This window comes from Malassezia restricta, chromosome II (assembly GCF_003290485.1).
Source record: "Malassezia restricta chromosome II, complete sequence".
NCBI classification, from domain to species: Eukaryota; Fungi; Basidiomycota; class Malasseziomycetes; order Malasseziales; family Malasseziaceae; genus Malassezia; species Malassezia restricta.
The window spans coordinates 781,347-805,115 of NC_040194.1; the positions used below are offsets into that span (position 1 = coordinate 781,347).

General features: G+C 52.0%; 16 protein-coding genes across 16 annotated transcripts; 8 read left to right on the top strand and 8 right to left on the bottom strand.

The window, feature by feature from the left end:
* Window positions 1-44: 44 nt before the first annotated feature.
* On the bottom strand, window positions 45-576 carry MRET_1319 (6,7-dimethyl-8-ribityllumazine synthase; the record flags this gene model as incomplete). Its single annotated transcript, XM_027627946.1, has 2 exons — window positions 45-81; window positions 110-576. The coding sequence occupies 2 exons, from the start codon at window positions 574-576 to the stop codon at window positions 45-47; spliced, it is 504 nt and encodes a 167-aa protein (XP_027483433.1).
* A 247-nt stretch (window positions 577-823) lies between these two features.
* On the top strand, window positions 824-2,533 carry MRET_1320 (3-hydroxyisobutyryl-CoA hydrolase; the record flags this gene model as incomplete). Its single annotated transcript, XM_027627947.1, has 1 exon — window positions 824-2,533. One exon carries the CDS (start codon window positions 824-826, stop codon window positions 2,531-2,533), a length of 1,710 nt encoding a protein of 569 aa, XP_027483497.1.
* An 87-nt stretch (window positions 2,534-2,620) lies between these two features.
* MRET_1321 (asparaginyl-tRNA synthetase) lies at window positions 2,621-4,171 on the top strand (the record flags this gene model as incomplete). The annotated part of the gene is made up of 1 exon (XM_027627948.1): window positions 2,621-4,171. One exon carries the CDS (start codon window positions 2,621-2,623, stop codon window positions 4,169-4,171), a length of 1,551 nt encoding a protein of 516 aa, XP_027483496.1.
* Window positions 4,172-4,182: 11 nt separating this feature from the next.
* MRET_1322 (cell division cycle protein) lies at window positions 4,183-5,226 on the bottom strand (the record flags this gene model as incomplete). The annotated part of the gene is made up of 1 exon (XM_027627949.1): window positions 4,183-5,226. One exon carries the CDS (start codon window positions 5,224-5,226, stop codon window positions 4,183-4,185), a length of 1,044 nt encoding a protein of 347 aa, XP_027483495.1.
* Window positions 5,227-5,310: 84 nt separating this feature from the next.
* Window positions 5,311-6,119, top strand: MRET_1323 (nuclear cap-binding protein subunit 2; the record flags this gene model as incomplete). The annotated part of the gene is made up of 3 exons (XM_027627950.1): window positions 5,311-5,350; window positions 5,379-5,598; window positions 5,627-6,119. The coding sequence occupies 3 exons, from the start codon at window positions 5,311-5,313 to the stop codon at window positions 6,117-6,119; spliced, it is 753 nt and encodes a 250-aa protein (XP_027483494.1).
* An 88-nt stretch (window positions 6,120-6,207) lies between these two features.
* MRET_1324 (nascent polypeptide-associated complex subunit beta) lies at window positions 6,208-6,752 on the bottom strand (the record flags this gene model as incomplete). Its single annotated transcript, XM_027627951.1, has 2 exons — window positions 6,208-6,485; window positions 6,521-6,752. The coding sequence occupies 2 exons, from the start codon at window positions 6,750-6,752 to the stop codon at window positions 6,208-6,210; spliced, it is 510 nt and encodes a 169-aa protein (XP_027483493.1).
* Window positions 6,753-6,989: 237 nt separating this feature from the next.
* MRET_1325 (F-type H+-transporting ATP synthase subunit e) lies at window positions 6,990-7,329 on the top strand (the record flags this gene model as incomplete). Its single annotated transcript, XM_027627952.1, has 2 exons — window positions 6,990-7,200; window positions 7,256-7,329. 2 exons carry the CDS (start codon window positions 6,990-6,992, stop codon window positions 7,327-7,329), a joined length of 285 nt encoding a protein of 94 aa, XP_027483492.1.
* A 173-nt stretch (window positions 7,330-7,502) lies between these two features.
* On the bottom strand, window positions 7,503-9,535 carry MRET_1326 (acetyl-CoA synthetase; the record flags this gene model as incomplete). The annotated part of the gene is made up of 2 exons (XM_027627953.1): window positions 7,503-7,538; window positions 7,586-9,535. 2 exons carry the CDS (start codon window positions 9,533-9,535, stop codon window positions 7,503-7,505), a joined length of 1,986 nt encoding a protein of 661 aa, XP_027483491.1.
* Window positions 9,536-10,049: 514 nt separating this feature from the next.
* Window positions 10,050-10,463, bottom strand: MRET_1327 (replication factor A3; the record flags this gene model as incomplete). Its single annotated transcript, XM_027627954.1, has 4 exons — window positions 10,050-10,114; window positions 10,144-10,246; window positions 10,285-10,350; window positions 10,377-10,463. The coding sequence occupies 4 exons, from the start codon at window positions 10,461-10,463 to the stop codon at window positions 10,050-10,052; spliced, it is 321 nt and encodes a 106-aa protein (XP_027483490.1).
* Window positions 10,464-10,606: 143 nt separating this feature from the next.
* MRET_1328 (sensitive to high expression protein 9, mitochondrial) lies at window positions 10,607-11,665 on the top strand (the record flags this gene model as incomplete). Its single annotated transcript, XM_027627955.1, has 1 exon — window positions 10,607-11,665. One exon carries the CDS (start codon window positions 10,607-10,609, stop codon window positions 11,663-11,665), a length of 1,059 nt encoding a protein of 352 aa, XP_027483434.1.
* A 140-nt stretch (window positions 11,666-11,805) lies between these two features.
* MRET_1329 (elongation factor 3) lies at window positions 11,806-15,003 on the bottom strand (the record flags this gene model as incomplete). The annotated part of the gene is made up of 1 exon (XM_027627956.1): window positions 11,806-15,003. One exon carries the CDS (start codon window positions 15,001-15,003, stop codon window positions 11,806-11,808), a length of 3,198 nt encoding a protein of 1,065 aa, XP_027483498.1.
* A 330-nt stretch (window positions 15,004-15,333) lies between these two features.
* On the bottom strand, window positions 15,334-17,826 carry MRET_1330 (DNA excision repair protein ERCC-2; the record flags this gene model as incomplete). Its single annotated transcript, XM_027627957.1, has 1 exon — window positions 15,334-17,826. One exon carries the CDS (start codon window positions 17,824-17,826, stop codon window positions 15,334-15,336), a length of 2,493 nt encoding a protein of 830 aa, XP_027483553.1.
* Window positions 17,827-17,969: 143 nt separating this feature from the next.
* On the top strand, window positions 17,970-18,899 carry MRET_1331 (uncharacterized protein; the record flags this gene model as incomplete). Its single annotated transcript, XM_027627958.1, has 1 exon — window positions 17,970-18,899. The coding sequence occupies one exon, from the start codon at window positions 17,970-17,972 to the stop codon at window positions 18,897-18,899; it is 930 nt and encodes a 309-aa protein (XP_027483554.1).
* A 124-nt stretch (window positions 18,900-19,023) lies between these two features.
* Window positions 19,024-21,264, top strand: MRET_1332 (Rab guanine nucleotide exchange factor SEC2; the record flags this gene model as incomplete). The annotated part of the gene is made up of 1 exon (XM_027627959.1): window positions 19,024-21,264. The coding sequence occupies one exon, from the start codon at window positions 19,024-19,026 to the stop codon at window positions 21,262-21,264; it is 2,241 nt and encodes a 746-aa protein (XP_027483555.1).
* A 54-nt stretch (window positions 21,265-21,318) lies between these two features.
* MRET_1333 (uncharacterized protein) lies at window positions 21,319-21,747 on the top strand (the record flags this gene model as incomplete). Its single annotated transcript, XM_027627960.1, has 3 exons — window positions 21,319-21,387; window positions 21,416-21,542; window positions 21,566-21,747. The coding sequence occupies 3 exons, from the start codon at window positions 21,319-21,321 to the stop codon at window positions 21,745-21,747; spliced, it is 378 nt and encodes a 125-aa protein (XP_027483556.1).
* A 1-nt stretch (window position 21,748) lies between these two features.
* On the bottom strand, window positions 21,749-23,515 carry MRET_1334 (5-oxoprolinase (ATP-hydrolyzing); the record flags this gene model as incomplete). The annotated part of the gene is made up of 1 exon (XM_027627961.1): window positions 21,749-23,515. The coding sequence occupies one exon, from the start codon at window positions 23,513-23,515 to the stop codon at window positions 21,749-21,751; it is 1,767 nt and encodes a 588-aa protein (XP_027483557.1).
* Window positions 23,516-23,769: the final 254 nt, after the last annotated feature.

Below are 23,769 nucleotides of genomic sequence, written 5' to 3' on the forward strand. Positions count from 1 at the left end.
TTCATAGTATATAACATGCCTCTGTTTCAACCTAGAAACCAATGCTAAGGCGTCTCGGGCTTGGGCTCCTTGAGAGCCATTCTGTCGGGTCAGTGTTGGATTTACGTACTCCACAGCAGCAGTGCCCCATTCTAGACCGTGGTTGTGACCAGGCTTCTTGCGGCCGATACCCGCGCGCTCAAGGGCCTGGTCCTCGTCCAGCGCCGTGAGCACGCCAAGGATCACTGGGACTTGCGTGTCCAGGCTGACTCGCATGAGACCTTTGAGGCTGTTGTCGCAGATGTACTCAAAGTGCATCGTCGATCCCTTGATCACACATCCAATGGAGACAACGGCATCTACATTCTCGCGCTTGATCATCTTGAGTGTGCCCATGGGCAGCTCCCAGCTGCCGGGTACCGAGTCGATGGCCACCTGCTCGGCCTTTACGCCCGCCTTCTCAAGAGATTCAAGCGTCCCCGTGACAAGCGCGTCAATAACTTCCTTGTTCCATCGAGCATGCACGATACCAATCTTCAGCTTCTCGGCACGGGGGAAGGACTCAGGAGCTGGTGCAGGTCCTTTGATCGATGACATGGTTAATGGAAGACTCAGGCCTGAAAGCCCCCAGGCCATTCGCCCAATCACCCGCTGGATGCAGATGTGTAATTTTTATCTGCCTCCGCTGTCGGTGCCACATGCACCTATCTTCGCGGGGTGGTCGAACAAGTCCGACCAGCTTACGTACCAATACGATGACTAAGCATCAAGGCTGGCGCTCAGCGCTGCTTCGAGCCGTGAGGAGAACTTTTCTTAGGCTGGTGGTCCGATAGGCGCAAGTGCTATGTGGCGCCGGGTGTCTTTCAATCCTGCTCTAAGCCTAAGCAGCAGCGTCCGTACACGTCTGAACGCGTCATCTCGTGCAACACCTCGCGTAAATCTGATTGTGCGGCATATGACAAATGCTCAATGGGCTGCTGTGTCGGCAGATCTGGCGCATCCGCCCAAACACTTGCTGCATCAGCCTGATTCGCCCGTGCAGCTTTTGAACAATGGATCCATGCGGATCCTTCAGCTGAATCGTGAGAAGGCGCTCAATGCAATTGACAGGTACATGATCAGTCTCATTAACGTGGCTTTTGATGAAATTGAGCCTTCGCCGAATGCAGCTACCGTCCTGTTCCGCGGTGTGGGCCGCTCTATGTGTGCTGGCGGTGATGTCATGTCGCTTGTTACTCTGGCTGATAAGGAGGACATTGTCGAGCGCAGTAAGTCGGTCTGGTTTTTCCAGTGGGAACTCATGCAAAACTACCGAGTGCATTATTTGCGCAGAGCGACCACCCAACTCGGTCACCCCAAAACGTACATCGGCCTGTGGGATGGTATTATCATGGGCGGTGGTGTCGGCATGACAGTGCATTCCACGCTACGTATTGCCTCGGAGCGCACGCTCTTTGCGATGCCCGAGACGGCCATTGGCTACTACCCCGATGTGGGTCTGACGTATGTTTTTTCGCGTCTTGATGGTGGCGTCGGCATGTACATTGGCCTCACAAGCTCGCGTTTGAGTGGTGCAGACGCTTATATCACAGGTCTCGCGACGCACTATGTCCATTCGCATGCGGTGGAAGAAATGATTCGGCGGATTGGCTCGATGCCTCTTTCGACTGCTGCTCATGAGGAAAACGTGGTGAGTGCGATTAATGAGTTTGCCACGGATCCCTTTATGGATGATCCAAGCTTGGCCCAGAAGTCTGTGTTTTTGGGTGACACGCGCATTGCCATGGACTATGCATTTACGCGCGACTCGATCGAACAGATTATTGCTGTCTTGGAGGACATTGCCCAGAGACGACACGACTCTTTCACAGGCAAGGATCTCGCTGCGCGCGGACTTAGTCTGACCGAAGAGGTTGCTGAATGGGCATCGGTGACGCACGCGACGCTGCTTTCTCGCTCGCCTCGCTCTTTGAAAGTCACCTTCCACGCCATTCGCCTAGCGCATCATCAAACGTACGAGGAGAATATGCACACCAACATTCGCCTCTCTACGGCCTTCTGCGACTTGTCCATTGGCCGCGACTTTCACACGGGTGTGATGCACGTCTTGGGCAAAGACCCTGTCACTGGCCAGCGCCGCACCGGTGTTCCCAATTGGGAGCCGTCACGTTTGGAGGATGTGAGTGACGACTATATCCAAACCTTCTTCTTTGGCGAAGCCAGCAAAGCGCACCGCGCTGGTATGCAGCTTGAAGTCCCGAAGCTTAGCAATGTGCCCCATACTGGCAAAGATCGCGAGGCGCGTAAGGAACGCGAGGCCAAGCTGCGTGGAGTGGGACCACTCCGCTGGAACCCGAAGTTTAACGTGCATGCCTTGCCAACTGAAGCCGAGCTGGCAGCGCTGCACGAGGGCAGTCACCCCGCTTCGGGTAGCTATGTGCTTGAGCCTAACGAGCTGCTTGATACGATCGACAAGTACTACCAGCACAAGCCCGGCGTACGCGTCAAAGTGCAGGACTGGCTGGACCGCCGCCAACGAGCTCAGAAAGCTTAGGATCCTACACGTGATTCGAAACGCCGCTGGGGCTTCCTCCACCCATAGCAGCTGTATCCCCCAACGATTCTGCCATAGCGCTGCTAGATGCTAGGGCGCGCGAGTCGTGTTGTGTGTGCGTATCAACATGCTATGCGTCTACCCATTTTAGCGCGATTCTATGCTTCCTCGTCCCTACCACCTACCTTGCATGTGCTGCGGCGCGACGCGGAGACGAAGCTTGCATCTTTGCAGGACATGGATACTCCTGTGACAGCCCACGGATGGATCGTGTCAGTTCGTAGGCACAAGACGCGCACATTCGTTGAACTCACAGATGGCACATTAGGAGGAGCAGCTACGTTGCAAGTGGTCCTGCCTGGCGAGGCACGTGAACTCACTCCTGGGCAAGCAGTGCAACTGAGTGGCCGTATGGCCGCGGGACGTGGTCGTACATCAAGTCAGCGCGTGGAGATGCACGCCGAAGACGTACATGTGCTAGCATCTACAGATCTGGCCACATACCCACTTGCCAACGTGATGCACAGCACCAAGCCTGACTCTGTCGCTGCTGATATAGTGCGGCAAGCCTCGCATTTCAAAGCACGCACCCTACATTTTGGCGCTATACAACGTACTCGCACTCGAATGGAGCTTGCCATGGCTGTGTGGATGGATCAGAATGACTTTTGCAAAGTTCAACCGCCTGTTATCACGTCGTCAGATTGTGAGGGTGGGGGTGAGATTTTTCGGGTTGTGGCCGAGTCAGATGTCGCCCAACATCCATCCTCGAAGGAGAATATGACGGCATTCTGGTCTGGAAACGATGCGTACTTGACTGTGTCTGCACAATTGCATCTGGAAGCATATGCATTGGGTTTATCTCGTGTGTGGTCTCTATGTCCTGTTTTTCGTGCTGAAGGCTCGGCCACGAATCGTCACTTGGCAGAGTTCTGGATGCTTGAGGCAGAAATGTGCTGGCTTCCCTCTAAAAACGCGCTGGGAGCCATACTTGACTGTACCGAAGAGGTGATAAAGAGCGCCATTCGTGCTGCATGGCACGAAGGACGTGCAAGGGACGATATGACATTCTTGGGCGCCACGGACGAGCACGCCGCTATTATTGAAGCACCTTGGCCACGTATCTCGTATACCCATGCTGTGCAGCTACTCCGTGCACAGTGTACAGAGGTACCTGCTCCCGTGTGGGGCGACTCATTGCGGTCTGACCATGAACGATGGCTTGCTGCTCACTTTGGTATGCCAGTCTTTGTGACCGACTTTCCCTCGAACATCAAGCCATTTTATATGCGGGAAAATGATGAGCAAGTGATTCTTGATGAGACTCTTCACCCAGAGGCAGCAGGTGCGTCGAGAAAAACCGTTGCATGCTTCGATTTGCTCGTGCCCAATGTGGGTGAGCTGGTGGGAGGTAGCGTGCGTGAAGAGCGACATGATGTGCTTCTGCAGCGTATGAAGCAATCTGGTCTCCAGAGCTCTTCGCTGACGTGGTACATTCACGACCTTCGTCGATATGGGGGCCCGCCACATGGTGGATTTGGTATCGGTATGGAACGCCTTCTGAGCTGGCTTACACACACGTACCATGTGCGAGACCTCGTCGGTTTCCCCCGTGTCAAGGGGCCATTACGACATTAATGCGGCTTTTCTTAGGGCCTGGCGGCTTCCTGCAGTTGTGACGACCATTTTTGGGCAAACTCGGCGATGTGCTCGCCCTGGCTCAGCTCTATAACGTCAGCTGGGACCATGTGCGCAGAATATGTCGGCAGTGCTTGAGATGCCTGTGCTGGCGACGTTAAAACACGCAGGGGGATGCGAGTTGGCTGGGCATCTGCTTGCTCTAGCTCTTCACCTGTCCACAGCAGGGTATCAGTGCGATCGAGCCATGGATTCAAATCGATCAGAAAGCAGCTGTCGAGATTTTTGGTCAGGTATACATCAAATACAATATCAGGGGGCGTCGTTTGGGCCATGTTCTCATTGTAAAAGTCCATGAGCATGGACTGGATGCGTTCCTGCGTTGCGGTGTTTTGTAGGTGCTCATAAAAAGAGATTTCGCGCTGACATGCGGCTACAACGTGCGCATCCCTAACAAAGCAGCGGAATTCGTGTGAACGCGGCATATCGAACCATTTTTTTAGCACAAGTTGCAGTCGCGGACGCTGATAGCGCGAATCTGCTTCGCATGCCTGAGCTAATTCTCGCAACTGCACCACATCTTTCATGGCAAAGTCGGACGACTTGATCAGTAAATATACATCGTTAGGCGTCTGGCATCGTAGTGTGTGCCCAGGCATAATCCAAGCCGCATCTTGAGGCGCACTCCAATTCAATTTGGGGAAAACGGCGCCATAAGCCTGCAAGGCGCGCTCAATTTCTGCATTCAACGCGGGGAAAAAAGCTCCTTCATCTTCGTCATCACTAGGCTCGCTCATCACTTCAGCTTCATCATTCTGTGGTAATGTCCTTGCATGACGAGAGTCGTTCGCATTTGCTAGCACAACTCCATCTTCATCCAGCCATTCAACAAAGCGCGGCTCAACGCTTTCAAGATCAATCACGATCGACTTGGGTGTATAGCGTTTGTGAATCGGGTACCAAGCTCCATATTGCGTGGCCCAAAGTGCTGTCGTAGTGTCTGTGCGTGACGGTTTCGGAACAATCTCGTCCGTTTCCGCTGATCGTGTCGTCATGGCTTGGAAAAAAATGGCGCTCGTAGGTGGGCGATGCTCCACCTAAGCACGGTGGGCCATTGAGGCTTTCCCATAAACTGCCGCATGTCCCACATTGTCGAGCACTTGAACGCTCCCTCTTCTTGTATGTACCGTATCAATGCTAAGACCAGACCGTGATTCACGGGCGCGCAGCTCTGCGCACGAGCAGCAAATGGCACTTGCTCAAAGTGCAACGCTGTACATCGGCAATTTGTCGTTCTATACCACCGAGGAACAAATGTACGAACTGTTCGCTCGTGTCACCAATGTGACCGGTGGCGGCGGAATCAAGCGTATCATTATGGGCTTGGATCGAAACACCAAGACGCCATGTGGATTTGCTTTCGTTGAGTACGTATACACATATTTAATGCCTCAGGTTTTATACACACGACGAGGCTGTCGACTGCATGCGCTTTGTCTCGGGTACGAAACTGGATGAACGAGTCATTCGATGCGATCTTGACCCTGGATATCGTGATGGTCGACAATATGGCCGCGGCCGCTCTGGCGGACAAGTTCGTGACGAATACCGCCAAGAATATGATGCTGGTCGTGGTGGCTGGGGTCATAACCGCATGCGTGAAGAAGAAGAGCGCAAGCGGATAGAAGAGCAGCAAAAGCGTGAGAGCGAGCGTCACGAACGTCGTGAAGAAGTGTACCAGGAGTCTCAAGGCGCCATTGACGCACACAAAGCGCCCGCCGGTGCCGATGCAGAATACTATGAAACAGAGAGGTCTCAACGAGCAGGTCCAGAGGCCACTATGGATGATACGGCGATGAGTGCAAAGCGCCAGCGTGACGAAGATGACTATGCCGATGCTGCTGCGCACGATTCGTCAGACGCAAAGAACCCCCGTACAGAAGAGTAGGCGGCATCATAGGTACGACACTGGTCAGCTAGAGGACATCGGTTGTTTAATTTTGAAAGTGTCATTCTATAATAATCGCGTATGACACTTAGTCAAGCTGGTCGACCTGCGTCTCAGCAGGGGCATCCTTGCCCTGTTCGACCTCATCGAAGTTACCAGACACCTCCGGCACACCTTCGTTTTCAGCAGCCTTCTGAGCCTCGGCCTGCTGGGCACTGATGGCCTGGTAGCTTTCAGCCAGCTTACGCAGGCTCGCAAGCGACTCAGGGCCAAGCTGGCTGAGAATACCCGGAAGGAGCTCAGTGAGCTCCTTGTTCTGTGCCTTGCCGTACACAGCAAGGGTGTTCGAGCCAACATCGCCATGTACTGCATGTAAGCTTGACACAATTATCGAAACATACCTTTGGGGGCATCAATATGCAGCACGTTTCCGTCCGCCTTGAACATGTTCACCTCCTCAATGCCAGTGAGGGGCTGAACAGCCAGCTTCTTCATAGCGGCCTGCAGCTTGGGGTCATCACCACCGGCCACAGCACCCTTGGGCTTCTTCACAACCTTTCGGCGTGGGGCACCCTTGCCACCAACACGCTGGGCGCTCTGCAGCTTAGCAAGCTTCTCCTGATCAATAGGCATCTCAAGCTTTTGTAGACAAGAAGGACAGTGGGCGTAGTAGCGCTTCGTATTCCTCACCCTTCCTTCCTCCACGTATTGCAGCCTAATAGGCTTCTTTCGACATGAAAGACCAGCTGCGGAGAACTACATCACGTGCATGCCCGTGCCGGGCACAACCGACTTGGGTGTTGATGGGACGTAAGCGGTTGCTTTGGCTTGCCCATCGCGACCGCTGCTGACGATCTTGTGTTCCACAATATGTCGCCTACACCTGTTGTGAACGTCGTTCGGTATTCGGCACTGATTGCTGGTATCGGTTACGGTATTATGCACGGCCAGAAGCTGCAGGCCAAGTATGACGATCGGGTTGAAAAGCAGGCGATCAAGCACCGTGAAGACCAAATCAAGAAGGCCAAGGAGGAATACGCTAAGATCCGCGCAGCGAAACTTGCTCCTGCGTCGCCAAATGGTATGTGTACCCTTTCGATGTACGATGCTAACTCATTTTTTTTTCTTTTGTACAGCTGTCGTGTCAGACCCCGAGGACCCGAACTTTGACCTTGAGAGGCTGCTCAAGCACTGGGAAGAAAAGCTCTAGGTAACATGTACGAAATGCATATATAAGGTGTAATATCTGCAATCGCACACTGTTCCTTACGTGATGGACTAGATCCAATATGTCATCCTAACGAAGCCGAATGAAGGCAAATGGGATGCGTGGGCTGAGAGAGATTTTGCTTGTGTGAGTGTCTATTTGTCTAGGCGCCATGTCTACTTTGCATTGGCTGTGTCCTCATTAAACACGCTCTAGAGTCAGTGTCAGTAAAATATTCCACGCTCTCGTTATTACGTACCAGCAGATGATCCAAGATGGAAGGGTCCTGTAACGTGGACAGATCGCCAAGCTGGTCGGCCTCGTTGCACACGATTTTGCGCAAGACACGGCGCACAATTTTTCCGCTGCGTGTCTTGGGCAGGTCTCTGACGCACATGATCCGCTTTGGTGTGGCAAAGGGACCGATGGCTCGGCGAACCTGCATGACAAGCTCCTTGGTCAGATCCTCAGCAGTATTGCCCAAATAGTCAGGCTTGAGAGCCACAAAGGCTGTGATCGACTGGCCGGTCACTTCGTCCGGTGCTCCGACCGCTGCCGCTTCTGCTACACCTGGGTGCAGTATAAGTGCCGACTCAATTTCCGATGTCGACATGCGGTGGCCTGAGACGTTGATAACGTCGTCCACACGACCGCGGATCCAGATATAGCCATCATGATCGCGGTATGCACTGTCGCCTGTGAAGAAGTAGCCCGGGTATGGACGCATATACGTGTCTAGGAAACGCCCATGGTCATTCAAGATGGTGCGTGCGAGCGATGGCCAAGGCTTGCTCATGGCCAAAACGCCCTCGACGTCGAAACCTTCAAGCACAGCGCCTGTCTGTGAGTCAAGTAGGACGGGCTCCAGTCCCCAAAACGGCTTACTTGCTGCACCTGGCTTACTCTTAATAGCACCAGGCAGAGTCGTGATCATGTGCGAGCCACCTTCAGTCATCCAGTACGTGTCGACGATAGCACAGTGCTTGCGACCGACTACGTCATTGTACCAGTGCCAAGCTTCAGGGTTGATGGGCTCACCCACTGTACCTAAGACACGTAAAGAGCTTAGATCATACTTTTCGACGTGCTCCGCACCCATGCGACGCAGCATGCGAATCGATGTGGGGGCCGTATAGAATTGCGTGAGCTCGTGTCGGTCGACCACCTCCCAGTAACGCGATGGCGTGGGGTACATAGGAGTCGACTCAAAAAGGAGAGTGGTCGTGCCATTCATCAGTGGTCCGTAAACAATGTACGTGTGACCGGTGATCCAACCAATATCCGCCATGCATCCAAACCGATCGCCGGGGTGAACATCGAACACATGCTTCACAGACAGGCCTGCTCCGAGCAAATAGCCAGCTGTTGTGTGCACAACGCCCTTTGGTTTTCCTGTAGAGCCCGACGTATACAGCACGAAGAGCGGGTCTTCGCTGTTCACCATTACAGGTGGCAGGTACGTTCGCTGTCGCACAGCAAGTTCATTCAGCCATTGGTCACGTCCATCGACCCAAGGCACATCAACTGCCCCCGTGCGCTTCGAAACCAGCACATGTTCTACGCTGTCGCATTCTTTCAAAGCCGCATCCACAATCGACTTGGTCGCGATAGTGCGGCCACCACGACGACCCTCGTCTGATGTCATGACAATGCGCGCGCGGCAGTCCTGAATACGGTCACGGAGCGATTCAGAGCTGAAACCAGCAAACACAACAGAGTGGACAGCACCGATGCGACTGCAAGCCAACATACTGACCACCGCATCAGGAATCATGGGCATATATATAATGACAATATCACCCTTTTTTACGCCCATAGACTGAAGAACGCCTGCCACTTGGCAAACGCGTTCAAGAAGCTCACTGAAGCTAATTTTGACATCGTTGCCAGGCTCATCAGACTCCCAAATAATAGCAGTGTCGTTGGGACGTTCAAATGCCCAGCGGTCTACGAGGTTGTACGAGGCATTCAACTGGCCTTCGACAAACCACGCAATGTTCCCGCGGTCAAAGGTCCCATACTGAACGGTCTTGAATGGGACGAACCATGAAATCATTCTGTTCGCTTCATCGGCCCAAAATGCATCGTTGTCATGGATTGAACGCTGATGCAAGATAGGGTATGTACTTTCATCAATGTGCGCTTTCGGACGCGTCTCGTCGCTTCCGTTGACTCTGGGTGGAATATCCACTAAATAATTTCCCGTCATGACAACAGAGGTAGCTAAACAGCTCAAGTTGGTTGATGCCAGGTCCTATCGCCCACACTGCACAGTCGGATGTTGGGGAAACAAGACATCACTTGCCCACCGTCGAATCCATCACATTAGTCATATGATTCCTAACGCGTCGGGTTTCCCCTCCACTCACAACCAGGAAGCGGAGAAGCAATGATGGTCCACGATACGATAGACCAAGAGTCAGGAAAAAGCCAGGTTGAATAGCAACTCATTGTCTATACTTCTCTTATACTCCAAAACTCCTACACGATATGCATAAAAAGCAGGGAAGCAGGCTGCCCCGCTTGTTCCAGGTAGACTTAGAATCCAGCAGCGCGAAATCTGATTGTCGATGAACAGCCATAGTTTCCACTTACAGGTTGCGGGCCCGATCATGCGTGGTGTTTCCTCGGGAGTTGCTGGTATCTCGCAAGCAAAGTAAGCGCAAAGACGATACATATTCAGGCATTACATACATAACACTACATTGGTTGACAGAAAGATCCTACTCAGAGAATAGCGCAGGGTATTTAGGTGTCAGATGAACAAGATGCTCAACTAGGGTCAAGTCTTATCTTGTAAGTCTGTGATAAACGCACCAATGTCATCGCCCATGGATAGTAAGGCATGTTGGGTTACTGAGTCACCTGTTCGTGACACACGTCCAACAACTTCCACATATTGTGTAGCAGGTGAATCATCCTTTATATGTCAGATCGAAGAGCTGTGCTTGCACGTACCACCTGGAGTTTGACTTCTACCGTGCCATGGTCAGAGGCCTCAAGAAGAAGGATATCACCGGAAACCTGTCTGTGAGCCGCCTCTGGCATACCTTGAGTACTTTGCCAATCAAACGAACTTCTTCGCTTTGCCTTTCAGCGAGTTGGGCTGAGTTTACAAGGGGAATGGCTTGAGACATGCTCGTTTGAATCTATGCCACCTACTCGCGTTGAGGCGCGTCACCATCTCTGTTACATTTGCACGTGGCACCACGTGCGTGTCTACAAGGACGCGCTTCGCTCGCATGGATTGAAAGCTAAGGGCTTGCAGCATATTCTGGCAATGAGTCGTCGGTTGTGTATGGTAGGCATCAATGCACGTCCCATATGGACCGGTAATCTAGGGAATAAAAGCACCAATAGTCTTGCCAAGATGCCACTTGCCATTCGATGCCTTCGGTTTTGTGCGGCCTATTCGTCATCTTCACATGTGTTAGGGCGATGGCGCCACAAACTTCACCTTTGGATCGAGCATACGAAGCCCGTGGCCAAAGACAAACTTATTGAATGGAACCATAAATGGAATGACTACTCAGGATACGCTGAAATCAATGCACTAAAAGAACAAGTGCAGCGACAAAGCGATCGACTTAGTGAGCTGCAACATAACAAGAACGTAGCCAAGATGGTATACCTGCAGGCTGTTTCGGACCGGTCTGCATCACAGCGGCGAATTAATGATCTGCTTTCGCGCAAATCAAGCTGGAAGGATGATGACTTGACGGAGTACACAACTCTTTTGCACTCGGAGCATAATCACGTTCGAGCAGAGGAACGAAGTCAACATGAATATGAGCGCACTGAATCGGAAATGCAGCGAGGATTTGATGACTTGATGCGCAGTGTTATGCGTCGATACCATGAAGAACACCTTTGGAGCGACCGCGTACGGAGTATTAGCACCTATGTGAGCGTGGGACTCGGTATACTAAACGTGATGGTGTTTATTCTCGCTCTCTTCTTTGTCGAGCCGTTTAAGCGCCGCCGTCTGGCACAGACACTTGAAACGCGCTTATTGACCAGCGAAGATGCATTTCGAGAGCGTATGCAAACTGTGCTAGTCTCTGTGGACGAACGCCTTGCAAATATGGAATCGATGCTGAGTCTGCCTGATGCGCCCCAGTCGAGCACTGCGCATTCAATACCTAAGCTTGGCACAAATTTCTTGTGGGTGTCTGATATATTTTCTTGGTTAAGTATCTGCGGGACATATGTGGCCAAAGTGTGGAATCAAGTCAATGTTTTCACGGCGCCGCAAGAATTAGCCCGCATCACAGCTACGTCAACAGGCGTCGTGATCGGTGGCGTATTCTCTTACCTACTCCTTTTGCTTATCATATGACGGACGACAGAGCCAGAGAGTCAGCGAGAATACCAATTGATATGTCTATAGAGAAAATACCAACATGACTCGATGTGCGCAGCGGGGGTGAATCAACATACTAATAATACGCCGATTTGACACGTTCTGGCACTATGCAATTAAAGCTCCTCATCACTGAACACTTCCTCACCACGCTTGCGGCGGGCCATGCGTTCCTTCTTGGCCTTACGGGCCTCAGACGACGTAAGCTTCTTCTTCTTCTTCTCTTCGACAATCTTGTTACCGAGAGCGTCAAACTTGACCTCTTCTTCGTCGTTCTTCTTCTTGTCAATACGCTCACCAGAGCCCTGGCCCTCGACCCAGTTGTGGCCTGATGCGTGGAGCGTACCGTCTTGCATACGCCAAATTTCCTTGCAGGTACCCTCCGAGAACTCCTGCGAGTGTGTGATGATGGCAACACCACCCTCGAACGACTGGATAGCGGCGATCAGAGCAGCAAGCGACTCACGGTCCAAGAAGTTGGTGGGCTCATCCAGCACGATGATGTGGGGCATACGCCACGTAGCGGCACCCAGCACAACCTTGACCTTTTGACCACCAGAGAGACCACGCATGGTGTTGTGCGACGTGAACTCACGCTCAAGACCAAAGTCTTCGAAGTGCTTCTCGATCTCACGACGCACCAGGGGACGAAGCATACCAGCCTTCTGGGCCTCACGCGAGTCGACCTCCATGATCTTCTTCTCGAAGCCACGGCGCATCAGCTCATCACGGCTCAGCCAAAGGTTGTCAGCCGAACTCATGTTTTTGAAGGAGACCTCGTACTGGAACGAGTTCTTGAGCTTCTTACGGCCCACGATATCATCAATGACACGCTTGACACCCTCGTGCTCGTAGATAGCACCACGCTTCATGGCCTCTTCCTCCTCGGCAGAGATCTGACGAGTAGCCTTCATGTGCTCCTCGAGGTCCTCACCGGTCTGGTAACGCCAGAGCATGTACTCGAGAGGCGTCTTGTCAAGGTGCTGGTCAATGTGGTGGAAAGCATGCTGGGCAACGTAACCAATGACAAGGTTAGGGTGCTTCCACAGCTCACCCTCGTTTGGCTCAGTGTCACCGACAATGAGCTTCACGAGCGTCGACTTACCGGAGCCGTTAGGACCAAGCACAGCCACACGCGACGAGAGCGAGAGCTGCATCGTAATACCACGGAGCTGAGGAGCAGGCGTGTTGGGGTACTGGAACACGACGTCACGCATCTTGACAAGCGACTTCTCCTTCGTCTTGACACCATCGAGCAATGGCGGGTTGGGAAGCTTGAAGGAGTAGTCCTCACCCGAGTTGAGCTCGACGTAAGCGCGGGCCTCAGGCACACGCTTGACAAAGGCGTCAAGGTTACCGGGGTAGCGCTTGATCTTGAAGCGGTTCAGGTGCAGAATGTCAGTGCAGACATTGTTCAAGAACTGAGAGTCGTGCGACACAATGATCGACGTAGCCGATGTCTTCTGCAGGTACTCGGTGATCCAGGCCACGTTGAGAACATCCAAGTGGTTCGTGGGCTCGTCAAGCAGCAGGATATCAGCCTTGAACAGCACAGCACGCGCAAGGGCGAGTTTCATCTTCCAACCACCAGAGAGAGCCGTAATGGGGCCAGCCTGACGCTGCTCATCGAAGCCCATCTCCTGAAGCGTCTTGGAAGCCGTCTCGCGGTCCACATTCAGACGCTTGTCGGTCTGGATAAAGTCCAGAATCGAGATGTCACCCTCTGATCCGTCGAGATCGTGCTCAACGTACCACGTGCGCACCTCTTCGGGCGAAGGGAAGCCCTCAACCTGACCGTTCTGGATGGCACGCATGAGCGTCGACTTACCCGAACCGTTACGACCACAGAGACCGTAGCGGTGGCCACGCTTAAGACGCAGGGTGGCCGTGTTCAGCAGAATCTTGGCACCGTAGGCAAGCGAGAACTGACAGTTACACAGGTCCTCGCCCTCTTCCTCGTCGTCGAACACCTCGACTTCTTCGCCGGTACTCTTAGCGAGCTGCTTAAGGAGATCGTGCACAATGGCGTGAGCCTTCTCTTGATTCGAAGGACGGAAGAGGCGCAGGTAGCGAGAGAGAGTGCCATCCCATTCCTCGGGCTCGAACACACGGAAGTTCGACAAGTTCGTAACAAGCTGAGAAACGTAGTGCACGAGCGTGTCAGGGCCACTAAGCTGTTGCTGCTTCAGGGCAGCGTCCACGAGCTCAACGGTCTTGTTCAGATCAATGTCTTCAAGAGGCTTCACCTCCGAACCATCACCGTCGACCTTACCAACTTGGCGGAGAGTGTTAATGGCGCGCTGCACAACGCTGCGAGCCTCAGGGTCCGACACTGTGGTTTCGATCTTGATCAGACCAGGCAGGAGCTTGGGCAAGAAGGGACGCACCGTGCGCTCGTTGTCGACAAGCTTCGACATGTTGTCGATAATCACGGCAACCTTACGCTTCGTAGCAGTGGGACGCTCCGTGAGACCACGCGACAGAAGAGGCGTCATCAGGGCAAGGGTGGGTGAGTCGACCTCCTGGACGAATGTTGTCGCCGACAGGAGCTGAATCGTCTTGGGCACCTCCTCCACAGGGTGGATGAGCGACTGGATGAGGGCGGGAATAAAGCGTTCAATATCCTTGTTCGACACGAGAGCGCAAAGCTTCTCAAGCGAGGCACGCGAGGCCTTCTGCACATCGCTCTTTGTGTCCCAAATCACCTCAGCCATGACCGGGATGATCTCCGTCATCATGCGAGCTACCATGTCGGGGCAAGTCTGCACAAGTTCCTCAAGAAGACGGACACAGCCCGTCTTGACCTGCCACTTACCGGCCGTACGCATCTGGTGCAAGAGCACACGAATGACCTGAGGGCCGGCCCACGTCGACATGTTACGGACCACAAGGAGCAGAGCATCCTCAGCACGCTGACGCACAATCTTCTCCTTGTCACCCATGGCCTCCACGATGGTCTCAAAGACACCGTTCATGATGAAGGGCTCGACTTCGTGACCCACACCCTCGTCGAAGAGGGTCATGACGAGCATGCAGGCACCCTCACGGCCAGCCGCGTTCTTCTTGTCACCAAGGCCCTTCTTGATGACATCCTCAATGCCAAGGTTACGCAGAGCAAAAGGACCCTCGATCTTGACCAGGTTCGTAAGCTCCACGGCAGCCTTCTTGTCACCCGTCGAAAGGAGCTGGGCCTCGTCGAAAAGAGCAGCCTTCACCTCTTGCTGGGGACCAGCAGCGGCCGCCTCGGCAGCTGCCGAGTTCTTGAAATCACTGGCATCGATATGCGCCGTTCCTTCAGCAGACTTTGGCGGCATTGTATATGAAACCCGTGCCTAACAAGATGTCGGGTTGAGTGCGAAGTTTTCCGCCCGGGTTTCTTTTTATACGGCCGGTCCCTTCTTTTTTTTGCAACCGTTTTTACTCACGTTCTGAGGTGGCGATGACTAATACAACTGCAGTAGATGTGTTGCGTGCATGCGTCAGCGCCGCAACGCGATGCAGACTTGTGACGAAGACTTGGAGCGTTCTATGGCGGTAGGTTGGAAGGAGGCGAAATCAAGCATCATGTAGCCGCACATTGTTGAAGATAGGACTTTATTATATACATGATATGTAGTGACAGCTTCATGCAAAGGCATTCTGAATCAAGGTACTGTGACTTGGGTCAGCTCGGTGCCTGTCCCGAATTCTGCATCAAACTCGTCCGCCAGCTCATGCAAGGCAGTGGACGGGTCTTTGCTATCTTTGGACGTCGTTTCCGCATCGGCAAGGTGTTTCGCCACCCAAGAATCAGAGTCTTGCTGCATGAGGCGCTCGAAAGCATCGCGTTCTTTTTGTTGACGTCGTTCAATGTCGTCCACATCCCACAAACTAATACCATTCTTTCCGGCGGGGAAGGGCTGACCCATCGTGCGCATAAATCGCTTACTTTCCACAATGGCCATATCCGTCGACAAATTACTGAACACAGGCTCAATGTACTGTGCAATCCATTTTGGCAGCTTGGCGCGTTTATCTGAACGAGCAAACCTTTTGTCGGCAAACACCATGATACCGTAGTCAGACTTACCACGCAACACACGACCCACGCATTGAGCAGCATGACGCATAGCATCGAACGTCAGAAAATCATTTTCCTTGATGCGGAAGTTTTCACGCAAAAACTCTAGGCGTGCCTTGAGAATACGCGACTCGGTATATTGGTATGGTACACCAAACATGATGACAGCGCGCCCGTAGTTGTGATCGAAGTCGATACCTTCTGATACTTTTCCTCGAGCCACGGAAAGAAGAACAGCACCGCGTCCATTGTCACATGCCCTGCGATAGTTTTCAAGCGCAATGCTGGTTTCAGGGGCGTCGGGGGTCTCGATAAAAACGAGTTTGTGCTTCCACACCTCATCCAAAATACCCATATCATGCCATGCAGCAACGATGCTTTCCATATAAAGATATGAAGGAAAGAAAGCCACCACGCCATCAGGAATACAGCGTGAATATTCAATCAATATATTTCCATAGTTTCTTACGACTGATGGATCATTTCGAACTTCAAACCTTGAGCTGATGGCAACCTGATCACTTCCACGTGTGATCACAAGTGGTAAGAAACACTGTCTAGTGAGTGTCATAGTATAGCTTTCTTGCACGATGGTATCAAAGCGCAGCATTTTAGGGTACATATCAAGAGGACTAATGGTACCACTCGTTATAATCACACTGCTGAAGCGCTCAAATACGGGCGCAATAGCCAGGCTGGCATCCAGACACGTGAAGTGGAAAATGGGATTAGGAACGGTGGCCTGTTCCGTTTCGAACGGTTCAAGAATCAGCAAGAAGCCCTTATCGTATGTGGATACCAGTGTAGCGAAGAATGCCACGGTTTGAAGAGCTGTGTATTCATCGATACGAGTGAGCTCCAGTGTTTGGACAAGCATTCGAAGACGTTCGGCACAGAAACGCAGTGGTTTTCTCTCGATGAAAGTGATTTCTTTGAGGTGCTGCAAGAAGCTCGCTGGTGTCTCAGCAACGACATGCAACACACGCATCCGTGTTTTCAGGTATTCGACAAATCGGCGCAAGAATGCGACAAAATGCTCAGCACGACGGATGCTTCCAGGAATCGCCTCTTGCAGCAAGTCGTCGGGTAAAACAGGATTTGCCATAAACGATTCAGCCTCACGTTCGTCACTCTGTTGCTGCAATCCTTCGACGAGTCGCAAGTACTCATCCTGAAGCCGCGCCGAATCCACTTGTTTCACTTCGTCAACCTTCTCAGCTAGTCGATTCACGCAACGGTACGCGTTGTCCAAGATTGGTCGCGTCAAATCAATACTTAAAGATTCAATGCACACATTGTCGATGTTGTGTGCTTCATCAAAGACCACAATAGCATCCTTGCTGATCTCTTTACTGACTTGCTCGGCCACCTTAGGGTCCAGCAAGTAGTGGAAACTGTAAATGATCACATCACAGAATGCCATCATGCGCCGCACGGCAAAGTACGGACAGATGCCCTTATCTTTCGCATACTCAATGAGCTCTTCAATCGTCCACACGCCATGAGGTATGAGATGTCCTGGGTCTAGCTTTCCAAGCTCTTCATGAAAATCACACAGTTCCACGGACCCTGGTTCTTGCCTGCCCTTTTCACAGGCCCATGCACTGGTCATGTCTCGGCAGCGTGCGTCGACCACTTTACCTTTGCGTTCTTGACTTACAACCGGGTGCACACACATATTCTTTCGACTACTCAAACCCAGTGCAAGAATGTCTTCCATTCCAGACTTTATGTCATTATCTTCCACGTCCATAGGCTCGCTACCATCGGCCAGAGATGAATTGGTGTTGTATTTGGCTCGGTAGGCCATCAAGCGCTTAAGCTCAGCCAATGCCTTTTCAATTTCAGACACCGTGCGGGAGCAGTAGACCAGCTTTCTGCTTGCAGGGTAAAATCTCTGATAACTTATAATGAGACTAAGCAAAGAAACCGTCTTGCCTGTACCTGAGGGCATTTCTAGAACGCCATGCCCTTTTGCATCCAGTGTCCTCTTCAGATCTACCATGTAAGAGTACTGCTCGGGGTAGATCTTTGGATATGGGAAAAGGACAGGTAGCTCATCGATATAAAATTTCATAATGAGGCAAGCTCAGAGCGTGCCTGCCTAGAGACGCTGTGATGGTGCGTTGCTAAGTCGTTGGACGAATTCAGGCGACCAAGTGGAGAATTCCCTTAGCTCGCTTCTGCTTAGCGAGTCGCCGGATTCTGATCACTGTAGGCATGTCCGCGGCCTTGACGACACTATGCCAGGGTGATCGTCGCGTGCGTGATAAGGCGCGTATGTATATTGATCGTGTCAAAATTTGGGAAACACAAGGTAATGCGCGAAGCACTCAAGATATAAGTGTTAGTGTTCCCGCTGTGTGTGTATGGCTTGCTGCCGAAAGCCTTGGAGTCGACAGCATCCAGCGACGTGATCTGCAGCGCTCTTCAGGACTCGCTCCTGCGCGCTTTGATCGTGCTGAAAACCTGCTACGACAAGTGATTGCGACGTTCGATCGGACCCGACATGAACGTGTGCGAACTATTCCGGCGGCGAGGCCAGAACGGCCAAACACTCGGCGGCGATCGAGCTCTCAAGGCGAATTAATTCAACGAGCTAAGGAAATTCAAGAGAGTGCACAATTGGGTCATGGTGCCGTTGAGGCTATACCGCCGCCCTCCTTATCTGAGGCATTTGATGCCGCCATGAAACAGCCACCTCAAACCAAAGTCCCCAAGCGAATTCGCGAAGAGTCACCAAATACACCTCTTTCAGCTACGGATTCAGCTCCTGATCGACCCAAAGCTGATCCATCTCATATACGCCTTTTAGCCTTAGGTGTACCTTCTTATCGCGAAGGTCTCCAATTCGAAGTTCAGCACCGACGAAAACGTGGACGCCCACCAGCGAAACGACTCTCAATCCAAGAAATGAATGATAAACAATTCCTCGATTCACTATGGTCCAACTCGCCTCTGCCAAGTCACTTACGCATCGCGGGAATGCCGCTACGTTACGTCCAAAAGGCCCATCTCGACGCTCACGACTCGCATTGGATTCGTCCCCTTCCGCGTCCTCTTTCAATTTACAGCGGTAACCCTTCTGGCACACGACTTCGACCCTCACATATATGGAACAAATGGGTATCGCAGACCCTATGTCCTTGATGTAGCATACAACACTTTCGCTTGCCTTGTCCACGCCGCGCTGAATTCCTGACTAAGCGTGTGTTGGGAGGGGCCACGGCATCCACATTGCTTTTTCTCCGGTGCGTGTGGGTTTGTGTTGCTCATGGGCCGCAACCGAGTAGATAAGACTGCCCCAATCGATGACGATCGAAAGGAAAAAGAGGCAGACAGTAATGAAATGCGAGGTGAGCTGAAATCGTCTGCATTGGATGAATCCGCGTCCACGTCGAACGATGCCAACGATCATGCCTCCTCTATTTCACTACCAGAACAGTCGTCGTCTGGCGCAATGGGTTCGCTCAAACAAAAAGAAAACGATGATCAAACTCGAGCTATTGCAGAAGATGCACTTATTACTGAAGCATTTGAAGTGGCATCCAGTCAAGATCGTGCTACGGACTCGGGCGCCGCTGTAGCGCAAGAGGAGGTGGAAAGTGTTCCGCGTTCAAAGATGATGTCGTCCCCATCACAGAGCACAGTGATATTGACCAAGATGCAGCCTGAAGAGCTTGAAGCAGAGCTTCGAAGTCAAGTGTCCAGTCTCAATACAAAGCTTGTGGCGGCCATCAATCGCATGTCGGATTTGGAGGACGAGCTGACTGTATCGCAAAACAGTCTTCGGACCAACAAGGCCATGGTAGAAGAGCTTAGCAAGGAGCGCGACCAATATGTATCAGCTCTCAGTACGGGGCTCTTGGTGGAAAAGTCGCATGTGTCGTCAGAAATGCAAAGAATGATGGAGCGTGTGGTGGATGCCACAGCCCAGCGCGGAAAAGCAGAGAATGATAGGACGCGCATTGAAGCTGAACTAGAAGAGCTCAGCGCATCTCTTTTCAATGAGGCGAATAAGATGGTGGCAGTTGAGCGTTTGAATCGCTCACGGAGCGAGACTCGCTCTAAGGAGCTGGAAGCTTCATTACAGGATGCAGAGCGCATAATGGCTGATCACCAAGAAATGCTTAAATCGCTCCAGTCAGAAGTAGATGCTTTGCGGAAACAACCGGCTCAACAAGGCTCGTCTCTGACTTCTCCCATGTGTGCCCCTCAGATCCATATCAACATTCCACCATACCAGGAGTTTCTTGCCTTTTTATCACATATTCGTGGTCTTCGGCAGCAGCTTGACCCTTTCTTTGCCATGCAGAAGCGCGGTGAAGACTGGACCAAGGATCCGTCTATCAACACAACCATGTCTGCGAATGGAAACCTTACAGCGACCAGTGCTGCATCTTATACGAGGCACAATGATTACCCACATCTTCCAGTATTTTCTGAACAGCTTGTGCGCTTGTCCTCGCAGACATCTCTTCCCTTCATTCGTCGCGTGATGGAAGAAGATACAGATCCATGCTTGCGACTTTCCCAGGCACCGGGTCTTACGTGGCTGGCCAGACGCCAGGCATCTGCGTCGGTACTTGATGGTGAGGTTGTTATTGAACCCCTTTTTGTCGGTGGCATTGTGCCTGACGAACGAGCTTTGCGGACGGACTATGGCGCATTGCCAGCTGCATCATGCACGTTGTGTTCGGCGCCTCTTTTAAATGTCACCTCGATCATGGAAGGAACGCCACATGTTTCTTCGGCTGACGCAGGCCTACATCGGCCGCATTCTACTGCTAGAACGAATCCCACGACTCGGCGGAGCTTTCCCTCGCTCTTTCAAACGCTTCGGAGAGGTCATGCCGATCGTTCACGCACGCTGCCCTCGGATGATCCCAAAGAAAAAGCGCCAATGGCGGAATCAACTTCTTCTCCGGGTCTAAACGAATCGCTTCCCATTCCCACTCATTATTTCCGGCTCTCTGAACAAGCATCAAATCGCTACCTCTTGTGCTCGCAGCATTGCCTGTATCGTCTACGCGCTATTTGTGCTATATGGGCTTTTATTCGAGCCTTGGAGCGAGCTGTCGTGCTTGAAGGCAAGGACGAATCGGATATGCTGCGTCCATCATCTATTTTGCCTCTGACTAATTTGTCAGATAAGCCTAGTGTTCCTGATGCCGACGCATCCAACAGCGATGCCTCGGAGCCAGCGAATGAGGCTGAAAATGATAAAGATCCGATACCACATTCTGATACTTCAAAACCTGGAGATGTGCAAGAGTTGGAAGGCTCTGAAGCTCCGTCTGATCCTTCCCTAACTGGAGAGAATCCGTCTTCATCAGAGACGCCCTCACCTGCCATACCAGCAGCTCCCACGGCTGCTCGAACTTCTTTCACGGGTCGCAACGACCGACAAGGCCTCAAATGGGAAGAAAGTCTATGGATGGAGGTCTTGCGATACAAGGAGGTCATTTGGAAAGCACGCGTCGGCATGGACCTGGAAAATCTACATATTGTATAGACAGGGTTCGTGTAGAAATCCACGTCCGATGGTGGAGAAATACACTCTCTTCTCATGCGTCGATGGACTCGCATACTTGAGCAGGTCCTTACAGCATATGCTACCGTAGCTGTGACACGCTGGGTACGTATGCATGCATACTCATCACCAGCTGAGTAGATCGCCCTCATTTTTGCGGCTTACAGAGCGTGTTTTGCACGAATGGGATCACTTACCCCATCGGTGGCAAGGCAAGCCCGTACCGCCCTTCGAACCTATGACAAGCGATTCAAAGATCGGTACGTGATGTTGGCTAACTCAGATTACGAGGAGAAGCATGACGAACCATCTCCCTACCCACTTTCTGACAATCAGCCACAAGCAAGCTCGGGCTTTGCGAAGCGGCGGACTGAAACGCACCGTGCTCCGCCCCCGCCCAAATCTGAATCAGACCGCGTAGCTGAACAGATTCGAGAAATCCAGGAAAAGCTACGGCGTCGCTAATTTATGCACTAACTTGCCGTGACTGCCAGTCCACAACACTTCCACGATATGGCAAGGGTGTTGGACGTGGCGACGCGCGCGCCTCTTGATGCCCTGGCGTGCCAAAACCTCCTCCGCCAGGTGTGTACACAACAATCCGGTCATGCATGCCGAACTGAGCGGTAGCCTTACCACCCAAATTGATGACGCGAGGGGGCAAATGTCCGTCTCTATCAGGCTCCAATAAGTCACCATCTTCTTCGCGTCGCTGCTTGATCCACAAGTTCACTCCGTTCGAACCTGGTTCACCACCTTGCAGGCCATATGGGCGATGTACACGTCGCTCAGATAGGATGCTCACTTGCATGCGAGGCTCCAGAAACTCAATGTCACGAATCACACCGTCGCCACCAACGAAGTGTCCCCTACCGCCAGAACCTGAGCGCAATCCAAATTGACGAAGATATACGGGATACCGTCGCTCAAAGATCTCTGGATCAGTGATACGTGTATTGGTCATGTGTGTGTGTACACCACTCGTGCCGTGCCATGAGGGTCCTGCCCCCGAGCCACCAGCAATGGTTTCGTAATACCCAAAGCCTTCGATAAGGCGGCCAGTCTCATCGTTTCCACCTGTACCGAAGGTCAGGTTGTTACAGTCACCCTGGCTCGCAGCTGCAGCTTCAAAAGCGCGAAATACGACATCCGTTATGCGCTGACTCGTTAGTACATTACCTCCAACCACAGCAGCTGTATCTGATGGGCTCAGCAATGATCCCTGCGGGATGCGGACATCAATAGGAGCCAAGCATCCTTGGTTCAAGGGAATATCTTCAGAGACCATGCATCGAAGCGCATATATAATGGCGCTGTAAGCAACAGATGTTGGGCAATTATGGTTTGCACAAACCTCAGGACCAGTGCCATCAAAATCAAAGACAGCGGATCCGGTCTGGGGATCGATAGTAATATGCAATTCGATCGGTGATCCATCATCCATGTAGTCGATAGCATGTAGTTCTGTTGCATTTTGGATGGCCGCTACACGTCGTAGCAAATTTCTTACCGACAGTTCGGCATTCTCGCGAATATGCGTCATGTATGTTTGAACTGTCTCTAGACTCCATTCCTCTACAAGGTCATTCAGGAGTTGAATGCCCTTGTGGTTGGCTGCAATCTGGGCCTTGAGGTCACTCTCGACGTCACGGAAGCATCGTGTACCAGAGCATCCTGCATACTTAGAGGGTTCGTCAACGAGCACTCGTACAAGTCCATCTCGATCATACACACCCTCTGACACGATTTTGAAGGAGCGAATCTGAGCACCCTCTTCAAAAATATTCGTACTGTTAGGGGGCATAGATCCTGGAAGAATTCCACCAATGTCTGCATGATGCCCTCTGCTTGCAGTAAAGAAGATAATTTCATCACGATCTGGGGCAAAGACGGGCGTAATGCACGTCATGTCTGGTAGATGGCTTCCACCTGCAGATGGATGGTTTGCCAATACGACATCACCACGTTTAAATGATCCCTGACCAAGTTCGTGTAAATGATCAGCTTGGTACTTGACAGCAAAACTCATGCTACCTAGGTGCACTGGTAGATGTGGTGCATTGGCAATGAGAGATCCATCAGCAGCAAAGATGGCACATGAGAAATCTAGTCGCTCTTTAATGTTGGTAGATATGGATGTTTGTTGTAGTGATCTTCCCATAGACTCTGCCACAGCCATAAACCTATTCGAAAAAAGGGATAGTAAAACAGGATCTGCTGCTAATGCAGGCATGATTAGGTACGACACGATGTGATGCGCACGGATCCAGTCGAGTGCTTAAACGAACAAGATGCTCTTAAGTCACATGATCACTTGGGTTTTAAAAATGCGGGTTAATTTACAGCAAGGCGAACGACAATGTAATACGGTCGACATAGCGAACGACACTATGTGCTTTGTCATCATTCGGGGGATTTAGACGTGTACGAGGTGTGTGTGTATGATTTGGGCTCAACACCCCATCCGTTCTCCCTATTTTGCCTCAT